Below are 22,833 nucleotides of genomic sequence, written 5' to 3'. Positions count from 1 at the left end.
TTGATGAACATTGGACCGACAAAAGATGGCATTATTTCACCAATATTTGAAGAAAGATTGCGTGGAATGGGTAAATATCTGCTATATCTTATCGTATTTTTTACTAATTACTACATACATCAGATATTGATATTAATAATCTTATAATATATAAATAAATATATTTTTTTTAGGTGCTTGGCTAACAATTAATGGAGAAGCTATTTATGATACTAAACCTTGGGCCATACAAAATGATACTTTAACAGGAAGTACTTGGTACACACAAAGTAAAAATGAAAAACAACTATATGCCTCAATTTTAGAATGGCCAGAAGATAATATTTTATTATTGGGTTCGCTTAAAATTTCAAAGAATTTCCAAATACAATTACTTGGCTATTCGTCGATTATTCCTGTAAGTATATTCCTGCTTTTATCCAGTTGTGTACAAAGAAAATATAATAAAATAATTTCATATATAAATTTTTTTTGTAGTGGAAACAATATGATGATAAATTAGAAATATATTTACCTGCTAATGCACATAGAGGACAACCAGCTTGGGTATTAAAAATTAAAAAATAATATATAAGATGATATTTTATATAAGAACAAATTGTTTTAAAAATATATATACATATATTTTTTTTTCTTTTGTTAAGAATATATATATTATATATTGGCTTTAGAAATTTCTTATGTATATAAATTTCTTATAAAAACATCTTCATGATAAAATTTCAATAAAGAAAAAAAATCATGAAAAAATTTTAAAAGTCAGTATTTTGTGCTCATAGTTAAATTCATAAATATCTGAACGTAAGAATATGTAAACATATGTTTGTAGTAGGAAATATCATATAACTTATAGATCCTATAGATCCTTAACACATTATTGACTGGCAATTTTACACAGAAATATCACCGGCTATTATTTTGTAATTGAATGTGGAGGTAAAACAATCTAATGCAATTGCAAACACGAATTAACTCGTGATCGGTCAACAACGTTTGGGCATGAAAACACGAGTTAACTCGTGAGCGGTCAACAACGTTTGGGCATGAAAACATGAGTTAACTCGTGACCGGTCAACAATGTGTTAACAAACACATTTCAAAAACAAAATATTATACTTGAGCCACCTCATATAAATAAGCTCCAAGTAGTTTTGTCTGCAAATAGGAATAAAATCAATTATATTATGCTTGCAGTTTTATATAATGAGAATATTCACAACTAATCGATTTTTTCAAAGACTGTGCTAATTCAATTATGCTTACCCCTTGGATGTAGTTATGTACATTCAATTTTTCGTTTTGAGAATGCGCACCATCATCACCCTGTCCGACTGGTATGAGAACTACATTTTTACCAGTAACTTCCTGGAATGTGAGGGTAACTGGAATTGACCCTCCTTCGCGAGAGAGGTCTGGTTCTACTTTGTAAACATGTTGAGTAGCTCTGCGGCCGGCCACGTAATTCGGATGTTCGGGATTCTCGGACCACGGTTTTCCACCGTGGTACATTGTCACATTCATGATATTCGGGCTACCTCGGGCTTGCCATTTTTTATTGATGTATGCAATTACTTTCTCGGTTGTTTCCTCTGGAGTCATGTGAGGTACTATCCTGATTGAAAATTTGCCAATAACCTTACTCGGAATTACTGTTTTCGCTCCTGCCTCACTAAAAGCACCTTGTATCCCATGAAGAGATAGACTAGGTTGTCTCCAACGATGCATTAAAAGTTTAATCTGTAAGAATAGATGTATATTAGAATATCAACGTTTCTAAATATGAAAAAAAAAAAAAAAAACCTTATCCTCTTTATGTAACAGTTGCTTAGTTCCAACTGTTTCCTTAAATTCATCGACATCAAAATCTATATCGTTATAACTGGCCAATTCAGCTTTAGTTATTTTAGCCACGCTATCATAAATCCCATCTACTAGAATGTGACCATTAACATCAACCAAGGTATTCATTAAGTAAATCAAATCTGCCATAGCTTCATGTACACATCCACCAAAGGTACCACTGTGCAAATCCTTGGCAGCACAAGTGACTTCTATGAAGAAGTAGCAGATACCTCGCAGGCCATAAGTAATACATGGTTTTTTAGTACCCAGCCAATAGTTATCAGATATACAGACATAATCTACATTCTTTAAGAAGCTGTCTTTCTTTGCCCAAAGGAGTTCATCTAAACCTTCACTTCCACTTTCTTCCATTCCTTCAAAGACAAACTATGCAAAAATTTCAAAGGCTTAATATATATGCAAAGATAATCATTTAAAAAAAGTAATTATCACAAAAATTTTAATTAATATTATAAATTGAATATCTTTAAATATCATATTAGCAAATACCTTAAGATTAACAGGAATATCAATTCCAATTGCTTTGTAAGCTTGTAATGCATGTATCCAACAAAGAACTGGCCCTTTATCATCAGTACTACCTCGTCCAAAAAGTTTTCCATCTCTTTCAGTAAGAATAAAAGGTTCAGTATCCCAGCCATCTTCTTTTAGTGCTGGTTGTACATCCAAATGTCCGTACAAAAGCACAGTTTTCTTTTTTGGATCAGACCCAAGATCGCCAAGTAGTACAGGAGGAAGCGGAATTTCACTACCATCAGGAAGAGTTTGTTTGCCTACGTCAACCAATTCTGTAGTTGCTCCAAGATTTTTCAATTTCATCTCTGCCAATTTCATCATTTTTATTATTTCGTCTCTGTGATCTGGCCATGCTGATACAGATTTAATAGCTACTGCTTCTTTCAAATTATTTATATATTCCTGCTTATGTTCATCTATATATCTACAAAAATGTGAAAAAAAATTAGAGAGAAAGTTAAAGACAAAGAAAACAACTACAAAATATGTTTAAATAATTAAATCCATCCAAAAATCTATTTTTACAAATATATACGTTCTTAAAATTAAAATATGAAGCAAAACATACTTAAATAACGTTTTCAATGCCGATGGTAATTCCATGACTGTTAAATAATCGTAATACACTGTGCTCAACCAAACACAATAGCCGAAACTATAATGCTAATGTAACTGACAGCTGATCAGCTCAGTATCCGATGTATCCACTCTTATCGTTGTAAAATGGTATTTTTCTCGAATGTACATAAGTAATAAACACTCACAATATTCCTTCAACAATAATCAGTATATCAGTAAAGATATCAGATATCAGTAAAGGCCATTGCACCTTAAAAAATTTTAGTCATAATCGTAAAGCCGTAAGTAAATCAACCAATCACAGTTCAAACATTCTTATTATGCTTAGAATGTTTGATTGTGATTGGTCAATTTTCTTACGGCATTATGATTACGACTAAAATTTCTTAACGTGCAATGGCCTTAATGCAATAGCGTGAATAGCGTGGTATCTAATCTTTTTTTCGTATCACTCAACATTTAAGCCAATCAATGTGGAACGCGCACGCACGTAAAATATCGAATTTTTGAGTTTATATATTTTTTATATGTAATTCAAAATTACAAACAAAATATAATAACTGCTATAATTTTTTTCTTACATATTTATAAAATAAGGCTTATTCTGTAACTTTTAACGATATTGGTAAAAGTATATTATTGCGCATTTTATTCTCCAAGACATAATAATATATATTATTAGCTGCACAATGACACTCTAATAATATTATTACAAATTATACAGAATAGACGTCCTTAAGTTTGCATAATTTTCATAATTATTATCTTATCAAATTATTATATCTGCGGACATTCTGCACGTAGCTAATGATAGCGCGTTATATATTCATTGGCGTAGCATACATATGTTTCTTTTTAGATGATTTATTTATATTTAATTATTTTAATTACATTTTGCTCTTGCTTTCTTGTCTTTCATAATTCTTGATTATATACTTACTTCATTTTAAATATAGCATTTTACAATTAAAGTATTATATTTTTAACTTTAGAGAAATAATAAAAAGAGTAGAATAAAATAAAATCATTTAAATTTCATTTTTTGAGAAAAAAATTGAGAAAAGTAAAATAAAAATAAAGTAAATTTCATTTTCGAGAAAATATTGCTTTCGAGAAAACTGCGAGAAAATATTATATATTTTATTATAGAACATGTGTTCTTAATAATTTGCGCAGAATTTAATATATATATATATATACAGGGGCGTATTCAGCAAGAGGGGAATGAGACTGAAGAGATCGATTGCAACTCTCCCGAAATAATTTGAGAAGTATTTTTTTGTTACTTATATTTTCTATATTTATGTAGAGGTTTGATAACTATCTGAAACAGAAAAGCTTTGATAGCCTCTCATCCTCGAAAAATCCTGAATAATGCCTTTGTATATTCTCTCTTGTATAATAATTATTAAAAATCAAAAATCATTTCATTAAATTTAAATTTAAGATTTATTTATTATCTCTTCAGAAGGTAAAACTAAGCATATTGTATAGATTACATAAATATAATTCTAACATAAGTTAAAAATAACGGAGGACAAAAGATTAAAAAAATATGTAGAAGAAGAAATTCTAAGGGAAGAGGAAGTAGGAAAAGATTAAAAAACTAGATATAAAAATATATATGTTAATAAATTATATAGCGACAAAAGCTACATCAGTAAAAGTTGAATGAGATACTGAAAAAAAAAATTAATTTTTCTTCTTAAAAAAATAAAAAGAATTGAATTCTCTTTTTATTTTAATTAATTAATTTGTTATATATCTTATAATTTAACTAAAAATAAGATTTAATTTCTATCCGATAAACACTCTGAAAGCCAGCACTGAAAATTTATATATAATTCACGCTACGTATATCATAGATTTCTTATACTGGAAATATATATTGAGAAACATATATAGTTTTAATATTTTCTTTATCCTGTTTTTGACTTTTCAATGTTCAATTATATTTGTGAAATTAGTTTATTTTATGTATTCGAATACACGCATTTACCCGCGACTACTTCCACACAATACACATGTATCTGTCAAAAGATAGTTTGACGTTTGACGTTTGACCCATCGTCGATTCAGCTTGATCTAGCCTGACCTGTCCAGCCCGTTGCACGCAAGCGCGCTATGCCGGGCAATGTCAAATCAACTGCAATTGAGTGTGTCTTCTTTCTAATTATTTATTCGACTCAGAATTGCACCTTATCAAGAACACAAGATACATCTCGATCATGATGCCGACTGCTGGAAACGCGCCATGCGAGCGACATAATCGTACTCACTGATGCGATTATCTTGTCCTCCTTGTGTCATATTTACGCTGATTTACAGTGACATGCACGATTGCGGGAATGTCAATGAATGATGCACCTGCGGCTTCGTTCGCCCGAAGCTTCGTGGAGGAGTATTCGAAAAATTGTCGCTTTCTCGTGGAATTCACTGAGGGTCATATTTTATTAATATTTATGTGCATGCCATACTTTTGATAGATACTTTGCAAACATCGATACGAATGGTCAGTTATGACGCTTACATGTAATTGTCAACGAAGCGAAAACATTTCAACGAAAGTATAAGAATACAATTATAATAAATGCTGTGTTATGCTACATAAGAAACGATAAAAAGTACAAGACGCAAATATGGTACGCGTGATAACAGTACACAATTTCCTAGGGCAAAATGTCACCCAAATTGAGGAACCTACGGCAACATGCACGGCTATCAGTCAGAGACGAGAGATGCTCCTGCTGGCGCTGTCCACGCATTGTGTAGAAGTATGGGAGCTGATGAATTCGGATGTCAAACTGCGTACTGCTTTCCCTACAGTAGACATGATCAATCAAATGGTACATTGTGCTAAGGGAGACTATGTCGTGACACTGGAATCAAAATATCTCAGAGACACTGTGAGCAATAATCATGCGAATAGAGTCACTTCTAATTTTGTAAGAATTTATGTGAATTGGGCTGTGGTGAAGGATCAGAGTCAACCAATGCGAGCCAGGATTGCCGGACGTGTTACCCCGAGTTTGAATCGACCCTTGAATAGTTTGGAGATGATAGAGCTACCTCTAAATATACAACCTACATTGATTGCCTGCTGTCAGAGCACTGGTAACTTATTAGTAGCCTCAGGAAACAGTGCTATTTTACACGAGTTCAAAATTGAAACGCAACAAGTATCAAAAATGAAATTCATAGATTTTGAGCCTAGACCATGGTCCTTGGGATTTTCGTTCGCACCAACACACATGGAAATTGTGGAAGATTTTATAGCAATTATGGATAATATAAATTTGTCCGTTTTTCGCCTCACAAATTCAATGTACGAAGATATTGATCAACTTAGCTCTTTAGCTTCCACAAATTCTTCATCCGTTGATAAGACATCCATATCCACAGACTCATCTTTGGTAGAAAATAGTAATAGCCTTGGAAATGAAGATATGTCATTGCAAGGAACAAATACAAAGCACAAGTCTATAGATCAAGATTACCAACATACATCTGAAAATAATGAGGTGGTAACTAATGTAAAATCTAAAGATAAAAAGCACAAAGGCACAAAAGGAAATACATGGTATAAATTAGAAATTGCCGATTTCAATAGAACAAAGCCAAGTAATAATAAGAATTACATAGACTGGGAACACTTGGTATGCAATGAGAAAGATGAGATGCACAGACTTATTACACATGGGATTATTGATCCCACTTCGCAACCATTCACAGTCAATTTGCCATTAATAAATTCAGAAAGGGCTGGACCGGGTCACGCTCTCAGTCCCTTTGTTCTAAATTCAGCAGACATTAGAATCTTCATCAAAACAACCTCACCTGACATAGGTTGGTCTGAAAATTACACAATAAAAAATTTGTTATGTCTGAAAATCAACGGTGGCAATAATAATGTTAAAGTAGACGGAATTCTAGATATCTTTAGATGTCTGGTATTGAAACCATTATACATGAAGAGAGAATGTAACATTACTGGCGTGAAAAAATCCATGTTGAAATCTAACAAGTATAGATATTTACAGGGTGTGAGTTGCTTCGTTTGCACTACACAAGAGGGATACTTGTATCACTTTTCGGCGGCAAGTAATAATTCCCTTGATGCGACGTGCCTGACCACTTATCCATTCACTGCACCTGTTCATCATGTAGCATTGGAGCATACAATACTTCATGCATTAACCGAGGCTGGTCTCGAATCCTACACATTACGTCTTTCTCATCATATTGCAAAACTTTCAAATTGCATGGATGGCGTTAGAGTAACTTGTCCCAGTGTTACTGAACCGGTAAGTCTAATCGGTTTGAGACCGTTCTTAGGGATACAAAAATTATTGCACACAAGAACTTACATAGTGTTGTTGGCTAAAGCTGATAGTTCTTGGACGATGTACTCTCTAAATTTACCTAAACTCGAAAATGTATATTTCGACATCTTGAATGCGGCAAAGAATCATAAATCTTCTAGTCCAAGTACCTATCGACATTTGCTAGGAGAAGCACATACTTTGATACGCTTGACGAAAGATGTATCTTACAACGACCTGAATAACGAAGAATTCGATGATGCAGCGCATAAAAATGATCTTAAATTGAAAAATCTTTATAATCAATCTTGTGCATTGCTTGCGGATTACTATATACAATCAGAGATTGAATCGGATTGGGATTTGTGTATTCCCTACTATAAGATGTCTGGATTAAAGCCTTCGGAAGTATTATCTAGAAAATGCAGTCAGGATGCACCGGGACTTTTAACGTTCTTGATGGAAGCGCTTTTCACAATGAAAAGCGGATCTGAGGCGGACGCACTTTTCCAAGGGTATAATATTATAGAGATCATTTGTAAATTGGAGAAAGAAGATCTATTGAAACTGATCTTTGGTAGTCCTGTACTGAGAGAGTACGCTACTGAGAAATTAATAAACCTTTTGCTGACACACGAGACCGATGATACTGTCAAACTTGCCCTGGCACTCTTATACATCCAAGCCGACAAACAAGAACAAGCGGAGAAAGTACTGGAACCAGTTTCCGTGCAATGTATTAAACAGATTATCTTGACGCGCTGGGAATTGTTGTTCGATATAACGGCAATGAAAAAGAGGAATCCTATGATCCCCACTTTCTCGGATTTTGCCGGTACCTTGATGCTTATAAAGAATAACACTTTCGCAGATATTCTCATACAGATAATAGAAGACGAGGGTGCATTGTCGTTGCATCAAATCATACAGGTTTTCCTGGAGTATTTACCGTCACGAGTTGGAAGAGACGGACACAATGCGGCCGCTACGTTGCAAGTTTTTCTTGAGAAATATCTACACGATTATTTCAGCTCGAAGGCCATGATCGAGTGGCCGTTGGTCGTAAATAAAAATCAGATACGCTCAGACTTTGCTCTCGTCGAAGCGTTCAAATTGTTAGTGCGATCGTATTTAGGTAAATTAACTCAAACGAAAGTGTATAAAACTGATACTCAAGATGATGAGGGGAAGAACGACAAGGAGTACTTCATGTTCGCCAAATATCGACCCAACTATTTGAATAAAATGCCACCATATGCTAAAGATTATCAGAAAATTTTAAACATGAACGATTTTAAAGATTTAACGAATTTTAATAATACATCAGAAAACGAAAAGATTATACCCAAAGAATTGTTTAAGCTGCAATCTATATTATCATGTGAATTTTTACCGATTGAATGTTTGCACGAAGTCAAGCAATTCCTTGAAACACAAAACATTGATGGAAACTTATCTCTCAAGACTTTATGCATTCAGAATACAGAAGAAGTAACGACAATTCTGATGGATAATTGTCCACAAGCTGTAGTACAGTATGCAAAGGTACTTGTGTTATACATAATATTAGATTCAAAAATATTCATAATTCAAAAAGATTCAAATAGATTAAAAAAAAATTCATAAATCTTGTCAGAATATTTCACTGTCTTTCTGTTTCAGGATAAATATACAAAGGACACCGAATGGAAATATCTTATCAAATTAACACAGGATAAAATTACCGCTTCAATGATGCAACAGGAATTACAGCTTTTGTACACACAGATCATGAAGGGTAAATTAAACATACATAATATGTGAATAGTATATATAATAATATAATGAAATAATCTTTTTTCGAATTTATAGAGATTTTGAATTATCTGCCGCATACATTACCTATGAAAAGTCTTCATCGTGTCTTACCAAAAGATGACATGGCGACGTTTCAACGCTGCACTGAAATGTGCAATCAAATAATGCATGCGGATCACGTAAAATCGTTGATAATGGAAACCGGGCAACAACTTTTGACAACTCTAAAGTTGTGAAGATAGGAGTATTCATTAAATATTTATTAGCTAATTTCTAGACAAAGAAGTGATAATTGAGGAATTATAAATATAAATTCCGCTATCACATTTTAGCAATTATATTACGGAAGACTACTTTGTGTGCACTTATAATCGCAAATTAACTATTTCTACAAATGTTTCAGACATATGTTCCTGATCAATGCAGTCACATAAGCTAATGTTCGTTAGTTAATAGTTGTGCTGATGCACTCATTTTTAATGATGGATAATCATCATCAATTATAAGAAGAAAAACTCAAAGACAAATACTAGAACCAAAATTCATCTATAATTAATTGTTGAATCGTGTTTTATATAGATATATTATATTATGACTAAAGATGTAAAGAGAATCTGTCTCAGAGCAAACAAGGTGCAATAATTTCAATATAATTTCAAATTTGACAAAAATTAATGTATACATAAATTAGAAATTTGAAGCCCATTACCTCTACAGAAGAAAAAATTTGTATATGTTAGTAGAATTTCATTAATTTTGACCCTATGACACAAAAAAAGCAAAAAATTTTTGGAGAAGAAAAATTAAGATCTTCACTGCAGTGCGAAGTTTAATCACCATGTGCTTGTACAAACGCAGATGCGCGCATAAGGTTCTTATTGTATTCAGATGATTATCTCTTAATGGACCTATTATGATATAGAAACAGTGCGATTAGTTTTTATGAAAATATATGTAGAGGAGAATCAAGATTAATGGGGGCCAAATTTAAGGAGACTACTATGTAATTGTATTATAATTAATTGCATCTAGAAGTAATTATACTATTACATAGAATTGTACCCAGATTTTTCATAATCATCAAATTCTCTCTGCTCTGAGACAGATATGTCTTTAGCAAGATGAATTTTACTAAAATAGTTTTTATCAAATCTGTTGATCCTAACAAATAGTTTTATGTAATCAATTTTTAAGTGTTACAAAATATGTAACTTTGATGTGCCTTTAGGAATGATTTCTTCTTTATTGTAAATCTAATTATGTTAAAATTGATCAATATTTATAATTCATTATAAGATAAAAAATACATACATAATACAGCAACTGTTCTCTTAGATCTTCTTTACTTCTGTTTGCAATTTTTATCCTTAACAGGATAATCAATAATTATTATTAATAATTATTATTAGGCCTATTAACATAAAGAAAATTTTCAAACTTTTGTTAATGTTACAGAGTAATATTTGATATATATCATAATAAAACATAAAAACACATACATACACATTCATAATTTTTGTTAAAACATTTTACAAAACAATGTATATGAATAAAGTTTGTTTTTTCCAATAGAATTACAAAATATAATTAAATATAGAGCTTTTCATTTGAAATTCTGAATTTATATCCCTGCACTCTTTATAAAGAAACAAGAACAAGTTTATTTTTGCATGATTAAAAAAGCCTTTTGGAGATGTGCAACTTACTTCTGAACAATTTATCGATTGATTAAATATTTGTAGATTTATAAACTTGTAACACTTTGTGTAGACTATCTTATGTGTATGTATGTGTATATATAATTGCCCCATAATATACTATTTAATGTTCATAATTATATTGTTAAAATAATAAATTATTTCTATATTATTTTAATTATTATTTTTCCTAATTTTATGTTTTATAGATGCATAATATCAAGTGTTTTTTTTTAATTATATTTTTAATTATATTTTAAAAGCTAAACTAAAATGAATATATTTATTTAAAATTGGTCAAAGAATCAATATACAAAAAAGTTCAATATATTGTATATTTGTGTATATGTATATATATATATATATATATATATATATACATATATATATATATGTGTGTGTGTGTGTGTATATACATACTTGTATATCTTTTATTCTTAATTATTTAAAATATTATAGACTTTATTTCTAATTATATATTTTGCTAAAGTATATTGAAAAAAATTTTTTTTTCACTTCTTACCTGTGCACGAAATAATTTATATAAAAATGAATCGTATTGTGTAATTCATTATATAGGTGCATTCATTTATATGATTTCAAATTCCTTATTTAACTTGGATAGATCTCTAGAATAAAAGAAAAATAAAAAAATAATATAACATTTCAAGTATAAATTATCATTATAAAACTCTTCTTATAGCTTATATTAATTGTAAAAAATGGGAAGATCATAAATTACCTATTTTCTACAGCTTCCATTAATTCATATTTATGCATTAATGATATAACTAATCTTAATGTGGACCATATTGTGTTTGACATTGCTTTAGGAGATACATTGTTAACCTGTAGGCCTCTTCCTGCAGCTTGTTGATTTAATGCTGTCAAAAGGTGCTCACCTGCTTCTCTATATCATATGATTTTGTTGATGATTGCTATTCTCTCTCTCTTTATACTTCAAAATTATATTTTAAAAAATCTGTACTTACTTATACACTCCCAGATTAACACAAGATATGCCGAGATTATAACGTGCTCGAATAAATCCGGGCGATAACTCTAATGCACGATGATACGCATTTACTGCTTCTGCTGATCGCTGGCCATTAGCGAGAGTGGCACCTAATCTATTCCATAATCTGGAATCCTTTTGGAAATGTACAGTAAATATACTGATTAGCCCAACTCATCAAAATAAAAATATATTACACTTACATCAGGGCGTATTTGCAATGCTGCTTGAAAACAATCTATAGCTTTATTATAATCACTCGACAAATTAAACAATATACCTAATCCACATTGTACATCCGGATCAATTTCATCGCGGGGATTCATTCTTGCTGCTTGAATATATAAATCTTTCACTTCATCATATACTTTACTACAACAAAGTATTATGTTAAAAACAATTTCTCAGCATTAAAACTTATTTTTAACTTACTCATATAATAAAGTGGATACACTGAAAGTTGGATGTTTATCTCTTGTAAGATTAGACTCTGGAACTGATAGATGTTTATATTTTTCATTCTTTAGTAACCATTCCTTCAACGTTAGACAGGCTTGCTTCTGATAAGATTCATTTGCATAAGAAGCTGCTAATGCCATGAGAGCAACACTATTAGATGGCTCCAAACATAGGCAATGATTCAAAGCAGAGATAGCCAAAGGATCTTGTTCATTCTCAGCTTGTGTTTTACCAAGAAGTAGCCACGCTTCCACATTATTTTCATCCTGTTGAACAGCTGCTTCGAAACAGAGTACAGCACTCGGTAAATCTCCTGCTTCTAACCGTTTCTTGCCTTCTGCCAATGCATTTGGTAAGTCTTTCATAGGATTTGTTTCACAAAATTCATATTCCTTATTAAATGGATCGTAATATGTGTCAAGCTCTGATACCCATGGATGTGTAGAGGAGACCCCATCTGCAGATACTTTGTCCCATTCATCTTGAAACTGCTTCCATAATAACTTTGAATTTATATATTCTAAAATATATCAACCACTTTTATGTTAATTACAATATATTTTATATATATGTATATATACAAAATACGTATTTCCAAAGAGAAGTTAAGAATACCTGGAGATGGATTTTCCTTTACAAATTCATCTATCCATGTACCCGCAGCTTCTAATTCTTCTTCTACTTTATTCAAGACTGTACTGTCATAATTAATATTATTAATGGAATTATCTTTTGTTTTTTGTTGATCTGCATGATATTGCTCTATCCATTCTTCGATTGGATCATCCAAGTTGGCTGTTTCTGTTCGAGTGTTTTCTATTGGAATATCACCTTCTTGTTTCATAAATTTCATAAACCTTGAATATGCATAATTCGGATCTTCATCTTTTATGATTTGAGCTTCATTGTCTTTGTTAAGATTATCTTGTGCATTGTTTACACTATGTTCCAAATATTCTTCCATCCATTTTGAATCTAGACCAAGACCTTTGCGAGTTTCAGGAAATTGTGTGTTTTCTTCCTGAGTGGATATTATAGATGTGGGTATTATAGATGTATTCCATATATTATCCACATGAAGTTCCTATATATTATTATAATAATTAGATATTTTTAATACTAGAAAGTCCTACAACTGTATGTAACAATAAATAATGTTTTATGAAATTACTTCAAATTGCTTATCAGATTTAAAACATAGATTTTCCCAAGCTGTGTTTAGATCACTTAATTCTTTGACGACTCCGGGTGCTGCTCTCGGGGGATGAATATTTTGATCAATTTCTCTCATTTCTTGTAGTAAATTGTCCATTCGAAATGTCTGTGGACAAGCAGGTTCTTCTAAGAATTGTTGAACTAACTGATCTGCATCCTGTGCTTGAAAAGTTTCAGTTGGACTAAACGGCCGAAAAATTCCTTCCTCTTTAAAACCATGATCTTGTACATAATGTGATGTAAGGCGCATTAACGAGCTGGGACCTCCACAGTCTCCTTCCACTAACTCGCGAAATGCCATTTTTTTATATTGTTATTGAGAGTTCCTGCAAAAGGATAAAAAATATCGCTAATTTAATTTTTTTACATGTATATTATCCAATATTTAGATATTAAATCGGGTATTTAAATTTATATAAAATTTAGCGTTAATCAATTAAGTTATAGCTGTTGGATTCTCGCAATCTACTAAAAATAAATAATTAACGATCACCTAAGTATTTTAATTCACCTTACTCGCTTCGTCCTAATTATATTTCGTTGTGATGCACGTTTCTCAGGAATGAATAGCAAGAATTATGCTGATTTTATGAACGAGACTTTGCACCGAACAGCTGGAGAAGGGAGGGGAAAAGCTGGGGAATGCTGCGTGCGATAGTTCAGCGATTGACAGCAAGAGAAAAAAAGATACGAAGAACTCAATGGATAAAGCCCATACCCGACAATATATTGAAAATTGAAATTTAATCAGAACAAAAGGAGCTAAAATTATTTTGTTCCAATTAGTCAAATTTCAATATTCAATCTTCAATATGTAATAGTTTGATTATTTGACCGACGAGATATTACTAAAGATCCGTGCCGTGGATAAATTTTATGCGACTATCAAGCGAGCCTGGTAGGCCCGGAGATAATGAAATATTTTAATGACATTACTGGCCGTTTTAAAGATAATTACATGAGTTATTTAAATCATGTGATTATTTTAGCTCATCCAGTTATTGTTTTATTATTGAAATTGTATAGATCTTTTAAATAACTGTCTCAAAAATAACAAAATAAATGTTTTACTGATTTTAAACTAACTATTTTATTATCGACAATACACAGATTTACTTACCTACAGTAGCGCACAGCGAGTATCACACGTTAAAATCCGTCTTTAACAACGATCGTCAGTCTATTTAGGGCCACTTCAATCTTTGATCAAACTTCAATTAATTTAATCGCTGATTAATTTACAGAGCGTCCAACATAAAATATTTCTAAAGATATAATTCTTATATAATATAATACAAATAAAAAAATTTGTGTTTTTAATCATTTTGTAAATTAATCAAATTATAAATTTTTTTATATTTCAAAAATTTTAATTTACTAAAGAAAAATATTTTTATGAATCAAACATGATGTTATAAAATATAATTTTATAACATCATGTTATATAATAAGTAGAATATGTTACATGCTTCATTTTTCATGTTTCTCGATAGCGCTTGTCGAGGTATATTTTACTTTATATAGCTGCTCCGAAACGATTTCCTCAGAAGTTTTCTGGGGTAACACCGCGGAGCCACAGTCGGAGTCCATCAGTAAGTGACTCTTTTCCGTTCTGAGGAAGGTCCCTGGACCCGTGGCAGAAAGTGCCGTAGCTTAAGCACTATTATCCTCCACCATCACACGAATTGAAGAAAGGAAGCCTTCCTGCGCTGATCTTTCGTGGTGTTGGGTGCGAGAGTATTGGTCAGAGCAAAAGTAATGTGTATAAAAATGTGTAAGTTTTTTACGCATTGAACCAAACAGGGCCTACCAGACCAGAAAACTTCATTCTTTTTTTTTTTATTTATGTGTATATATTAAATTGTAATAAAAATATAATTGCATAGAATATATTAAAATTATATTCAGATCCTATACAGATTTGGCTCATTTCTGCTAAAATATACCTTTAAAATATATATTGTTTTAAAAAAAAATACACAATAATATATAATATTTTGTATAAAAATAAAAGAACATTAGTATAAATGTATTTATTTTTGTACGACTATAGCAAATAAGGATAATTTAAAAGAAGAATCAGGCTAATAAGAATAATATAATAAGAATAATATATAATTTTCAAAAATGAAAATATTATTTTTTTGTATATTTCCAGGTAATTATTTTAACTTACCAATCAATATAAATTATATGCGATGTTTTGTTTCACATCTTGACAGTGTTTATATCTTTCTCTCTTATTATCAATCAAAATGATATCTTATTATCGCATTATATCCTATTATCGCATGATATGCAATGCAATATTATAAGTTCACGAAACATATATATTAACAATAATTGGTATTTTTATATCATTTATAATTCATAAAATAATCTATAATTATCTCTTTCTATAAAAAAACACATAAACAATGTTTTATTATAGCGTATATATCTAATAATAACTTACATAAGCCAATGTATATATTTCTGATCAAGAAAATCGTGACTTGCAATTTTATCCGCCTCACAATAAAATATTGCAACAATTATCGCTTTTCAATATTCTATACTTTTAAATGTTGCACTTCAAAAGAATAAGTTAAGACTTTGAGAGCAGAAAACTAAGCAAAAACAAGTATATCACATTGTTTTTTTGATAAAAAAATAACTTAACTTTTATATCGGAGCATTACACAATAACGAATAAAAATGATTATATTGATATAATATAATTAATGATCTAAGAATCTAGAAAAGTATTTTTATATAATATTTACATATTTTACCCAAAACTAAAAAAAAAGTCTAGATACAGATTTTCGAACTATTTCAAATAGATGTTCGAATTTTAGATTTGAACAATTTGTACAGTTCGAATAAAGTTTTAAAAGTGTTTTGTTTCATTTATTGATATAATTATAATGTTATAAAATAAACATTTAATCTAATCAACATTTAATTAAAATATCCTCTATATGAATAAAAGAAACCAGCGGACTAGGAAAAATCTCAAATTATCAAGTATATTACATATTGCATATTTATTATATAACACATAGAAAAAAATTATTTACATAATAACTTTGCATTCAAAGTTATTACATAAATAATTTATTCATAGTCATGAAGTCAACACAGCTAGAAAACAGAGAATCAATCAACCTCGAGGAAAAGAGAACAATATGTTAATAACATTTTTTTTTTAGAGAAGGATAATAATATATAACTTAGAGAAGGATTAATAACTTAATTTTGATGAAAATATGCTGATTCAAATTTAAAATGAGAATGTTAATTTAATTTCTTACAAAAAATACTAAATTTGCCTTAAAGAAGAATTTAATGTGATAGTAGCAATAGATGTGAATTATAATATTGATAAGTTTACTTATGTTAATATTGTAATTAATAAAAATCACACAATATATAAATTTTCAACTTTACAATTGTATAAAATTTATATGCAGTAAATAACAAAAAAGCAAACATGACGCGCGCGAAGCGCGTGCAGTGATCTACCGCATTTATAATAAATATAATAAAAATTATATAAGAGTTTATAAAAAAAACAATCACACACAGATAGGTCAAAATCATAATTTTCTTTCAAGATATTATACTATTCGCACATTTCCAAGAATGTAAATATTCATTTTCGATCCATTATACGATTTTTATTATTCACAGAAGAAGTCATGAATTAAAAACTTACATAATATCATAGAAAAAATAAGATATTATCACACACACACATATATATATATATATATATATATATATATATATATATATATAAATTTGAATTTGAATTCAAAAAACATTTTATTTTTAATCTTTTATAAGAATTATTGATTGTCTCTATTTATGTGCGCGTAAAAATTTTAATCGATTATATGGAAACAATCTGCATATATGAATAATGCACAATAATAATAATAAATTACAATATAGACTTATAAAATCATTTTTTATACTTTTCTTTAAATCTGTCATTTGTATTTTAATAGATATCATTCTGAAGGATAGAACAATCATTAAATGGTATTAAGTTTTTTTCTAATATTTACATTATAGACATACATGACTTAATTGGCACATGATTTAATTGGCTTATTCATGCATGACTATCATTATCTTGCACATAACTAATTCTCGATCAAAACGTATAAATAGGAAATACATTCCATTTGACTATTCGGTATCTTTTTCACAAGATAGTGTAAACGAAATGATTCGGTTAAACTGCATCGTTACACTTATCAGTGTTGTGCTATTGTGCGTTCTCGCGCAAGAGCTTTATTCCGATCAATACGATTACATCAATATAAATGATATACTCAATAACGATAAAATGCGGGAACAATATTATAACTGTTATATGGAAATTGGACCATGTACAACAGCAGATTCAAAGTTTTTTAAAGGTATGTCCATTACACAAAGTATTTTGATGCTTTTATTTCTTCTTACAATAGATTCTTTGGTCAATTTATAAAAAAAACAATGTTTTTTTAATTAATATAACTCTATTATATATTTTAATATTACTTAACAATTGTATAGAATAATAAATAAATAAAAAGTTTCTGATAAACTAAATATAAAGTGGGACTACCAATGAAAAAATTATGTTTCTTAAATAATCTTAAATATATAAATTTTACTTTATTAAATTTTGATTCTCTTAATTATAGAATTATATAATATTAAAAATGTGAAAATTTTTAATATTACAATAATAAAAAAAAGGATTTTTTTAAAAAAAGAAAACTTGAGGAAAAAAAGAGAGACAGAGAGAAAGAGACAGAAAAAGAGAAAATTTATTATTTAAAAATAATACAGTAATTGGTAAAATATGTGTGTGTGTAGAAAAAATATTAAAATAATATTTTTTATTTTTATAACCATATTATAATTTTCATTAATTCCATTTATAGTTATTAATCAGAAACAAGAGCTGTAAATGATATTAAAATAAATTTTACACACTTTTTTTGTTTGGTTTCAGTAATCGCTAGCGAAGCTATTCAAACAAATTGTAAAAAATGTACTGAGAAGCAAAAAGATATGTTGGATGCATTAAGCGATTGGTACACAAAAAATAAACCCGACCTTTGGCAGAACATTGTTCAAAAAAGCTTAGAGGACATGAAAAAGAAGAATGCTGGTCAATAATTGCTGATAAATGCTGCAAAAGATGATAAGAAGAATAACGACACATTAAAATATTAATAATCTAAACTGCATAATGCTATATAATTTATTATTAATAATAAATTGTTATATAACCTTTCAATGATTATATGAATTGTAATATTAATATGTTATTGTAGTATTATATATTGATATAAATCTCATCAATTCTAATTCTTTGTGTATGCGTTTTATTACAACCATTTATTTTTTAATATAAAATATTATATGTTTTTCTTATTTGTAATATTTTTATTTTAAAAGAGTGCGCGCACGCGTTAATATATCATTGGAACAGAATAAATTTCTGCTGATCAATAAAAAATAAATAAATACAAATACTCTATATAAATAATATATTTGAAAGATTTTCTTAATAAATTTATTTAGGATCTAGCTTTTTTTTTAATTAGTTTAAAAATATATTACATTATTATTATTTAATTATACAATAACTCTACATTATATAATAATCTTATAATTTGTGAATGTTAGAAATTGTACAAGTGTCTGTTAGAAGAATAAGTAGTAATAATGAAAATATGATAAATAATAATTAATAATGTTAAAAACTCTTCGATGGAGATTATGAATCACGAAACCAATCATAAATCGCTTTCTGCCATGATAGTTTAGAGTCATTGAGTTTCAAATCGAACTTGAGATCCGATTCGATTCGACCCAGAATCGGGTAGAACCAACAAATCGAATACGCTATTAGAGTACCACGGAAGAAAAAAAATATTGTAAATGTGCTTGAAATATCTTGATCTTTTAAATAGACTTTTCGTTTGAATAATATGAACGGTCTTGTTCTTGGTCAAGGCTTTGCATTTGAAGTATAAATTAGTATAATGGCATTTATTAAGGAGAAAGGGATCAGGGGCGCAATTCTTGAATTTGTTTGCGAGAGAAATGTATGCGCAAATTCTACTCTTACAGAAAGGTTGCAGATTCATTGGCTATTGCATAGCTTTTAACCAATCAACTTGTAGATTTCTCATAGGAATGGAATTTGCGCATACGTATATTTTGCGAATGCATTCAAGAATCGGGCCCTAGGAAGGACAGAGACTCTTTGGCTAGCGAATCAGCTTTTTCGTTACCAGGGATGCTCTTGTGACTAGGGATCCAAAAAATATGCACTTCTAGTGAATTTCTTGAGCATTCAAAAAGAGATTTACGAATTTGAAAGATTCTGTGGTGTGAGATACTTGTCACAACCGGATTATTTAAATTTGATATTACACTTAGAGAGTCAGAAAAAATCGCAGATTTTTGTTTATTGTTTGCTAGAATAATATTGATCGCATACTGCATTGCTAAAGCTTCAGCTTCAAAAATTGTGTTAATTCTTTCTTTGCATTCTAAACTGGCTGCATTCCAAAACATACTCTCCGAGGAATATTTTACTCGATGGCTGTTCCGAAACTTTTTAAGCGTTTCTGATTGATTCCAAGCCGGCCATCAAGTAAAATATTTTCCTCGCAGAGAAAATTTTTCACCGTTTTGGAACTTAGTCCAGACTCCGATGAGAATACAGCGAAGTCAACCTTATAAATATTGTCCAAATAAGTATTACATAATACTCATATATTAGTCACTTTTGTCTAGCTCTATTTTTGATAAACTAAATTATTTTATTATTGTTACCATTATTGCTATCATTATTTACAATTATAAATTATAAATAAAAATGTTTTTGTGTGTTTAAACTAACCAAAATTATATAATAATACTTAATATTATTTATATACTAATTATAAATCTGTCTATAAAATTTAGAGAGAAGCTAAAGATATAAAAATAAAGAATAAAATTTTTTTCATTTAACAAGTATGTAAGATGAGAAAAGATGAATAATAACTAATGAAAATAATGAAAAAATAGCGTAAAACAATAATTTAGTTTATTTTAGATATTTTTAATTGTATAATTAAAATCAAAATTATTTACAATCATTAAAGTGTTAAAGCTCGTATCAATAATCAGACAATGTATTAAAAATTAAAAAGAAATTAAAACATTTTTCTTTTGATTGGGCGCAATTTTCAATCTTAAATCTCAATCATAAATGGGTTTCTCAGACAAAGAAATTTTAGCTTCTTTTGATCTTATTAGTCAAATTTCAATCTTTAATCTCTTTTTAATACATTGTCTGATACGGACTTGACAGCATGTCATCTGCTTCGCTATGGTTTCAACATGGCCACTTCAATCAGATGGAGAAACTACCAATCAGAAATCGCGACGCCACATTTGCTTCTTTATTTATGTATCGAATCAACATTATATAGTGTCGACACTACATATATCAGTTTCGTTTCTACCTAATCTGTTTAGTTTTGTATGTTTGCGCGTTTATGTTGAATAAAATACTTCACGGAATGAATATCTGTCAAAATCACGGAAAATAATTATCGGAGTCTTGATCTAATCTCTAATTTTGTAAACATTAGGTTGAAAAGGCTTTAATTATTCTTGCATCAGTTATGAGTTTTCACGATCTTTTGCAACGTAATATATTATGACGGTGCGAGAAAAGTCTAACCTAAAAAAGGGTGTTCTTGACATAACGTAATCGGTATTACTATCTCTGGTTGCCCCTTAAATCTCATTAAACGATGAGCGATGCGTATCAAAGGCCTGCTATTGTTGCTGATTTGCATAGCAGGAAGCAGCATCATTTTCATTGCTTTCAGCAATCAACGACCTTCCATTCAGACTTTAGTGACAGAGACTCACAAACAATTACGAAACTTCCAGGTAAATATATTGTTTGACAGATAAGCCACTTTTTCATTTTTTTGTCGCATTAACTGTAAGATATCATTTTAAGGAAAATTTGAAAGACGTTGAGGAGAAACGTCTGGTGACAGATTCCAAATATCTTGCATTGCTTGGTTTGGATGGTCAGACAAGCACTACACCAATCAGTCTCAAGCCTCAGAATGTGACGGTTGTGTCACTCGTAAGGCCTGGAAACGAGCAATATATTTATGGCTTTGTTAGAAACATCAGCCATTTTTTGCCAAATAATAGTATTGTGATTTATAGTGTTGGTTTGAATGAAGATTCCTTACAAAATATTAGATTTGCTTGTAACTCTACAAGATGTAATGTGATTCACTTTGATCTAAGCCCATTTCCTGCTCATGTCGAAGACGACACACTGCATGTTTATAGACCTTTAGTTATTCAAGTGAGTAACAATTTCTACAATGCCTTTATAGTTTTCCAAAAGAATTTTATTATTAAATCATGCTTTTGTATCACAGACAGCTTTAAATACGCTAGGTAGTATTATCTATATGGACTCAAATGTGCGTCTGAATTCCTCAGACATTTCGAAATATCTTTGTCCAAAATCTGGAATTTTGACTTGGCCTACAAGGCACGCCATTAGTTCCCTAACGCATCCAAAGATGTACGAATACTTTCATGCCTCCGCTGAGAGCTTTTTCTTTCTCCCACTGATTAGAGCATCATACTTAGTAATTAGTAATTTTAAAAACATTAGGGAAAGTGTAATGCTACCTTGGGTCCAGTGTGCATTGACGAGAGATTGTATTTCCCCTATTGGTAAATACTTTTGATTTATGCATTTATATAACTCTATAATTTTTATATCTGTCAGTGGGAACATATCAATTTTTTTTAATTGGTTCGCTAAATGTTAAGCTTTCTTAACTAAATTTTCGTAGGTGCACAGTCAGCGGGCTGTAGGTTCAATAAAAAGCCACAGTATCGATACTCCGGCTGTCACGCGTACGATACCTCTGCATTAAATATAGTGCTGGGATTGCATTTTAACTTTGATGATACATATTATGTACACAAGGATCAGATGTATTTTAATAAGATCCAGCCCGAGGAAATCACCGAGGAATATCTTATGATCACGCGGCAAAATAATGCCACCGAGACCAACGCTAGGAATTTCATATCGGAACATTAAACTTTTTTTGATCTCAATTTACCTTAGTTGATATGTCGAATAAGCACAACTTAATTTAAGATTATTAAGCATTGAGAGAATTAAATTATAATAAATAGCAGAATGATCAATAATCCTGGGTTTTCCTTTTAAAGGCATCAAATATCGCCTTTAAATTCTTAATCCTTTAAATCGTTGTAAAATTATTTTCACTACTAAGGTTACTTTTCTATATTTTTTTACACAAAGTTA

General features: G+C 29.9%; 6 protein-coding genes across 13 annotated transcripts in view; 4 read left to right on the top strand and 2 right to left on the bottom strand.

Annotated features, from left to right (window-relative positions):
• Positions 1 to 614, top strand: part of LOC126857396 (alpha-L-fucosidase) — a 2,900-nt gene extending 2,286 nt beyond the window's left edge. For all 5 annotated transcript variants that reach the window (XM_050606775.1, XM_050606779.1, XM_050606776.1 and 2 more), the window contains exons 5-7: positions 1 to 70; positions 174 to 397; positions 478 to 614. The exon at positions 1 to 70 is cut by the window's left edge and continues 149 nt beyond it. In XM_050606775.1, the coding sequence (XP_050462732.1) occupies positions 1 to 70; positions 174 to 397; positions 478 to 567 (384 nt within the window). In that variant the 3' untranslated portion in view covers positions 568 to 614. The remainder of the gene's footprint in view (positions 71 to 173; positions 398 to 477) is intronic.
• A 392-nt stretch (positions 615 to 1,006) lies between these two features.
• LOC126857398 (cytosolic non-specific dipeptidase) lies at positions 1,007 to 3,297 on the bottom strand. Its single transcript, XM_050606780.1, has 5 exons — positions 2,948 to 3,297; positions 2,353 to 2,803; positions 1,801 to 2,229; positions 1,264 to 1,737; positions 1,007 to 1,155 (listed from the first exon to the last, which is right to left on the bottom strand). Exons 1-5 carry the CDS (start codon positions 2,980 to 2,982, stop codon positions 1,111 to 1,113), a joined length of 1,434 nt encoding a protein of 477 aa, XP_050462737.1. The 5' UTR covers positions 2,983 to 3,297; the 3' UTR covers positions 1,007 to 1,110.
• A 1,247-nt stretch (positions 3,298 to 4,544) lies between these two features.
• On the top strand, positions 4,545 to 9,621 carry LOC126857394 (uncharacterized). Its single transcript, XM_050606771.1, has 4 exons — positions 4,545 to 8,825; positions 8,943 to 9,057; positions 9,132 to 9,321; positions 9,481 to 9,621. Exons 1-3 carry the CDS (start codon positions 5,598 to 5,600, stop codon positions 9,311 to 9,313), a joined length of 3,525 nt encoding a protein of 1,174 aa, XP_050462728.1. The 5' UTR covers positions 4,545 to 5,597; the 3' UTR covers positions 9,314 to 9,321; positions 9,481 to 9,621.
• Positions 9,546 to 14,182, bottom strand: LOC126857395 (peroxisomal targeting signal 1 receptor). Of its 3 annotated transcripts, none has more exons than XM_050606773.1 (9): positions 13,957 to 14,182; positions 13,420 to 13,789; positions 12,864 to 13,332; positions 12,222 to 12,768; positions 11,993 to 12,161; positions 11,767 to 11,924; positions 11,517 to 11,684; positions 11,298 to 11,403; positions 9,546 to 10,488 (listed from the first exon to the last, which is right to left on the bottom strand). In XM_050606773.1, exons 2-8 carry the CDS (start codon positions 13,762 to 13,764, stop codon positions 11,364 to 11,366), a joined length of 1,896 nt encoding a protein of 631 aa, XP_050462730.1. In that variant the 5' UTR covers positions 13,765 to 13,789; positions 13,957 to 14,182; the 3' UTR covers positions 9,546 to 10,488; positions 11,298 to 11,363. The 3 variants fall into 3 exon arrangements, with proteins under 3 accessions (XP_050462730.1, XP_050462729.1, XP_050462731.1); XM_050606772.1 differs by having other exon boundaries at positions 13,975 to 14,181; XM_050606774.1 differs by having other exon boundaries at positions 13,980 to 14,181.
• A 3,452-nt stretch (positions 14,183 to 17,634) lies between these two features.
• LOC126857401 (ejaculatory bulb-specific protein 3-like) lies at positions 17,635 to 18,818 on the top strand. The gene is made up of 2 exons (XM_050606784.1): positions 17,635 to 17,875; positions 18,460 to 18,818. Exons 1-2 carry the CDS (start codon positions 17,680 to 17,682, stop codon positions 18,624 to 18,626), a joined length of 363 nt encoding a protein of 120 aa, XP_050462741.1. The 5' UTR covers positions 17,635 to 17,679; the 3' UTR covers positions 18,627 to 18,818.
• Positions 18,819 to 20,949: 2,131 nt separating this feature from the next.
• On the top strand, positions 20,950 to 22,715 carry LOC126857452 (uncharacterized). 2 transcript variants are annotated; one of them, XM_050606891.1, is made up of 5 exons: positions 20,950 to 21,410; positions 21,484 to 21,846; positions 21,923 to 22,071; positions 22,165 to 22,226; positions 22,349 to 22,715. In XM_050606891.1, exons 1-5 carry the CDS (start codon positions 21,276 to 21,278, stop codon positions 22,600 to 22,602), a joined length of 963 nt encoding a protein of 320 aa, XP_050462848.1. In that variant the 5' UTR covers positions 20,950 to 21,275; the 3' UTR covers positions 22,603 to 22,715. The 2 variants fall into 2 exon arrangements, with proteins under 2 accessions (XP_050462848.1, XP_050462847.1); XM_050606890.1 differs by having other exon boundaries at positions 21,923 to 22,226.
• Positions 22,716 to 22,833: the final 118 nt, after the last annotated feature.

Source organism: Cataglyphis hispanica, chromosome 21, assembly GCF_021464435.1.
Source record: "Cataglyphis hispanica isolate Lineage 1 chromosome 21, ULB_Chis1_1.0, whole genome shotgun sequence".
NCBI classification, from domain to species: Eukaryota; Metazoa; Arthropoda; class Insecta; order Hymenoptera; family Formicidae; genus Cataglyphis; species Cataglyphis hispanica.
The sequence above is the reverse complement of the archived record's forward strand: the minus strand, read 5'-3'. Positions and strand labels throughout refer to the sequence as shown.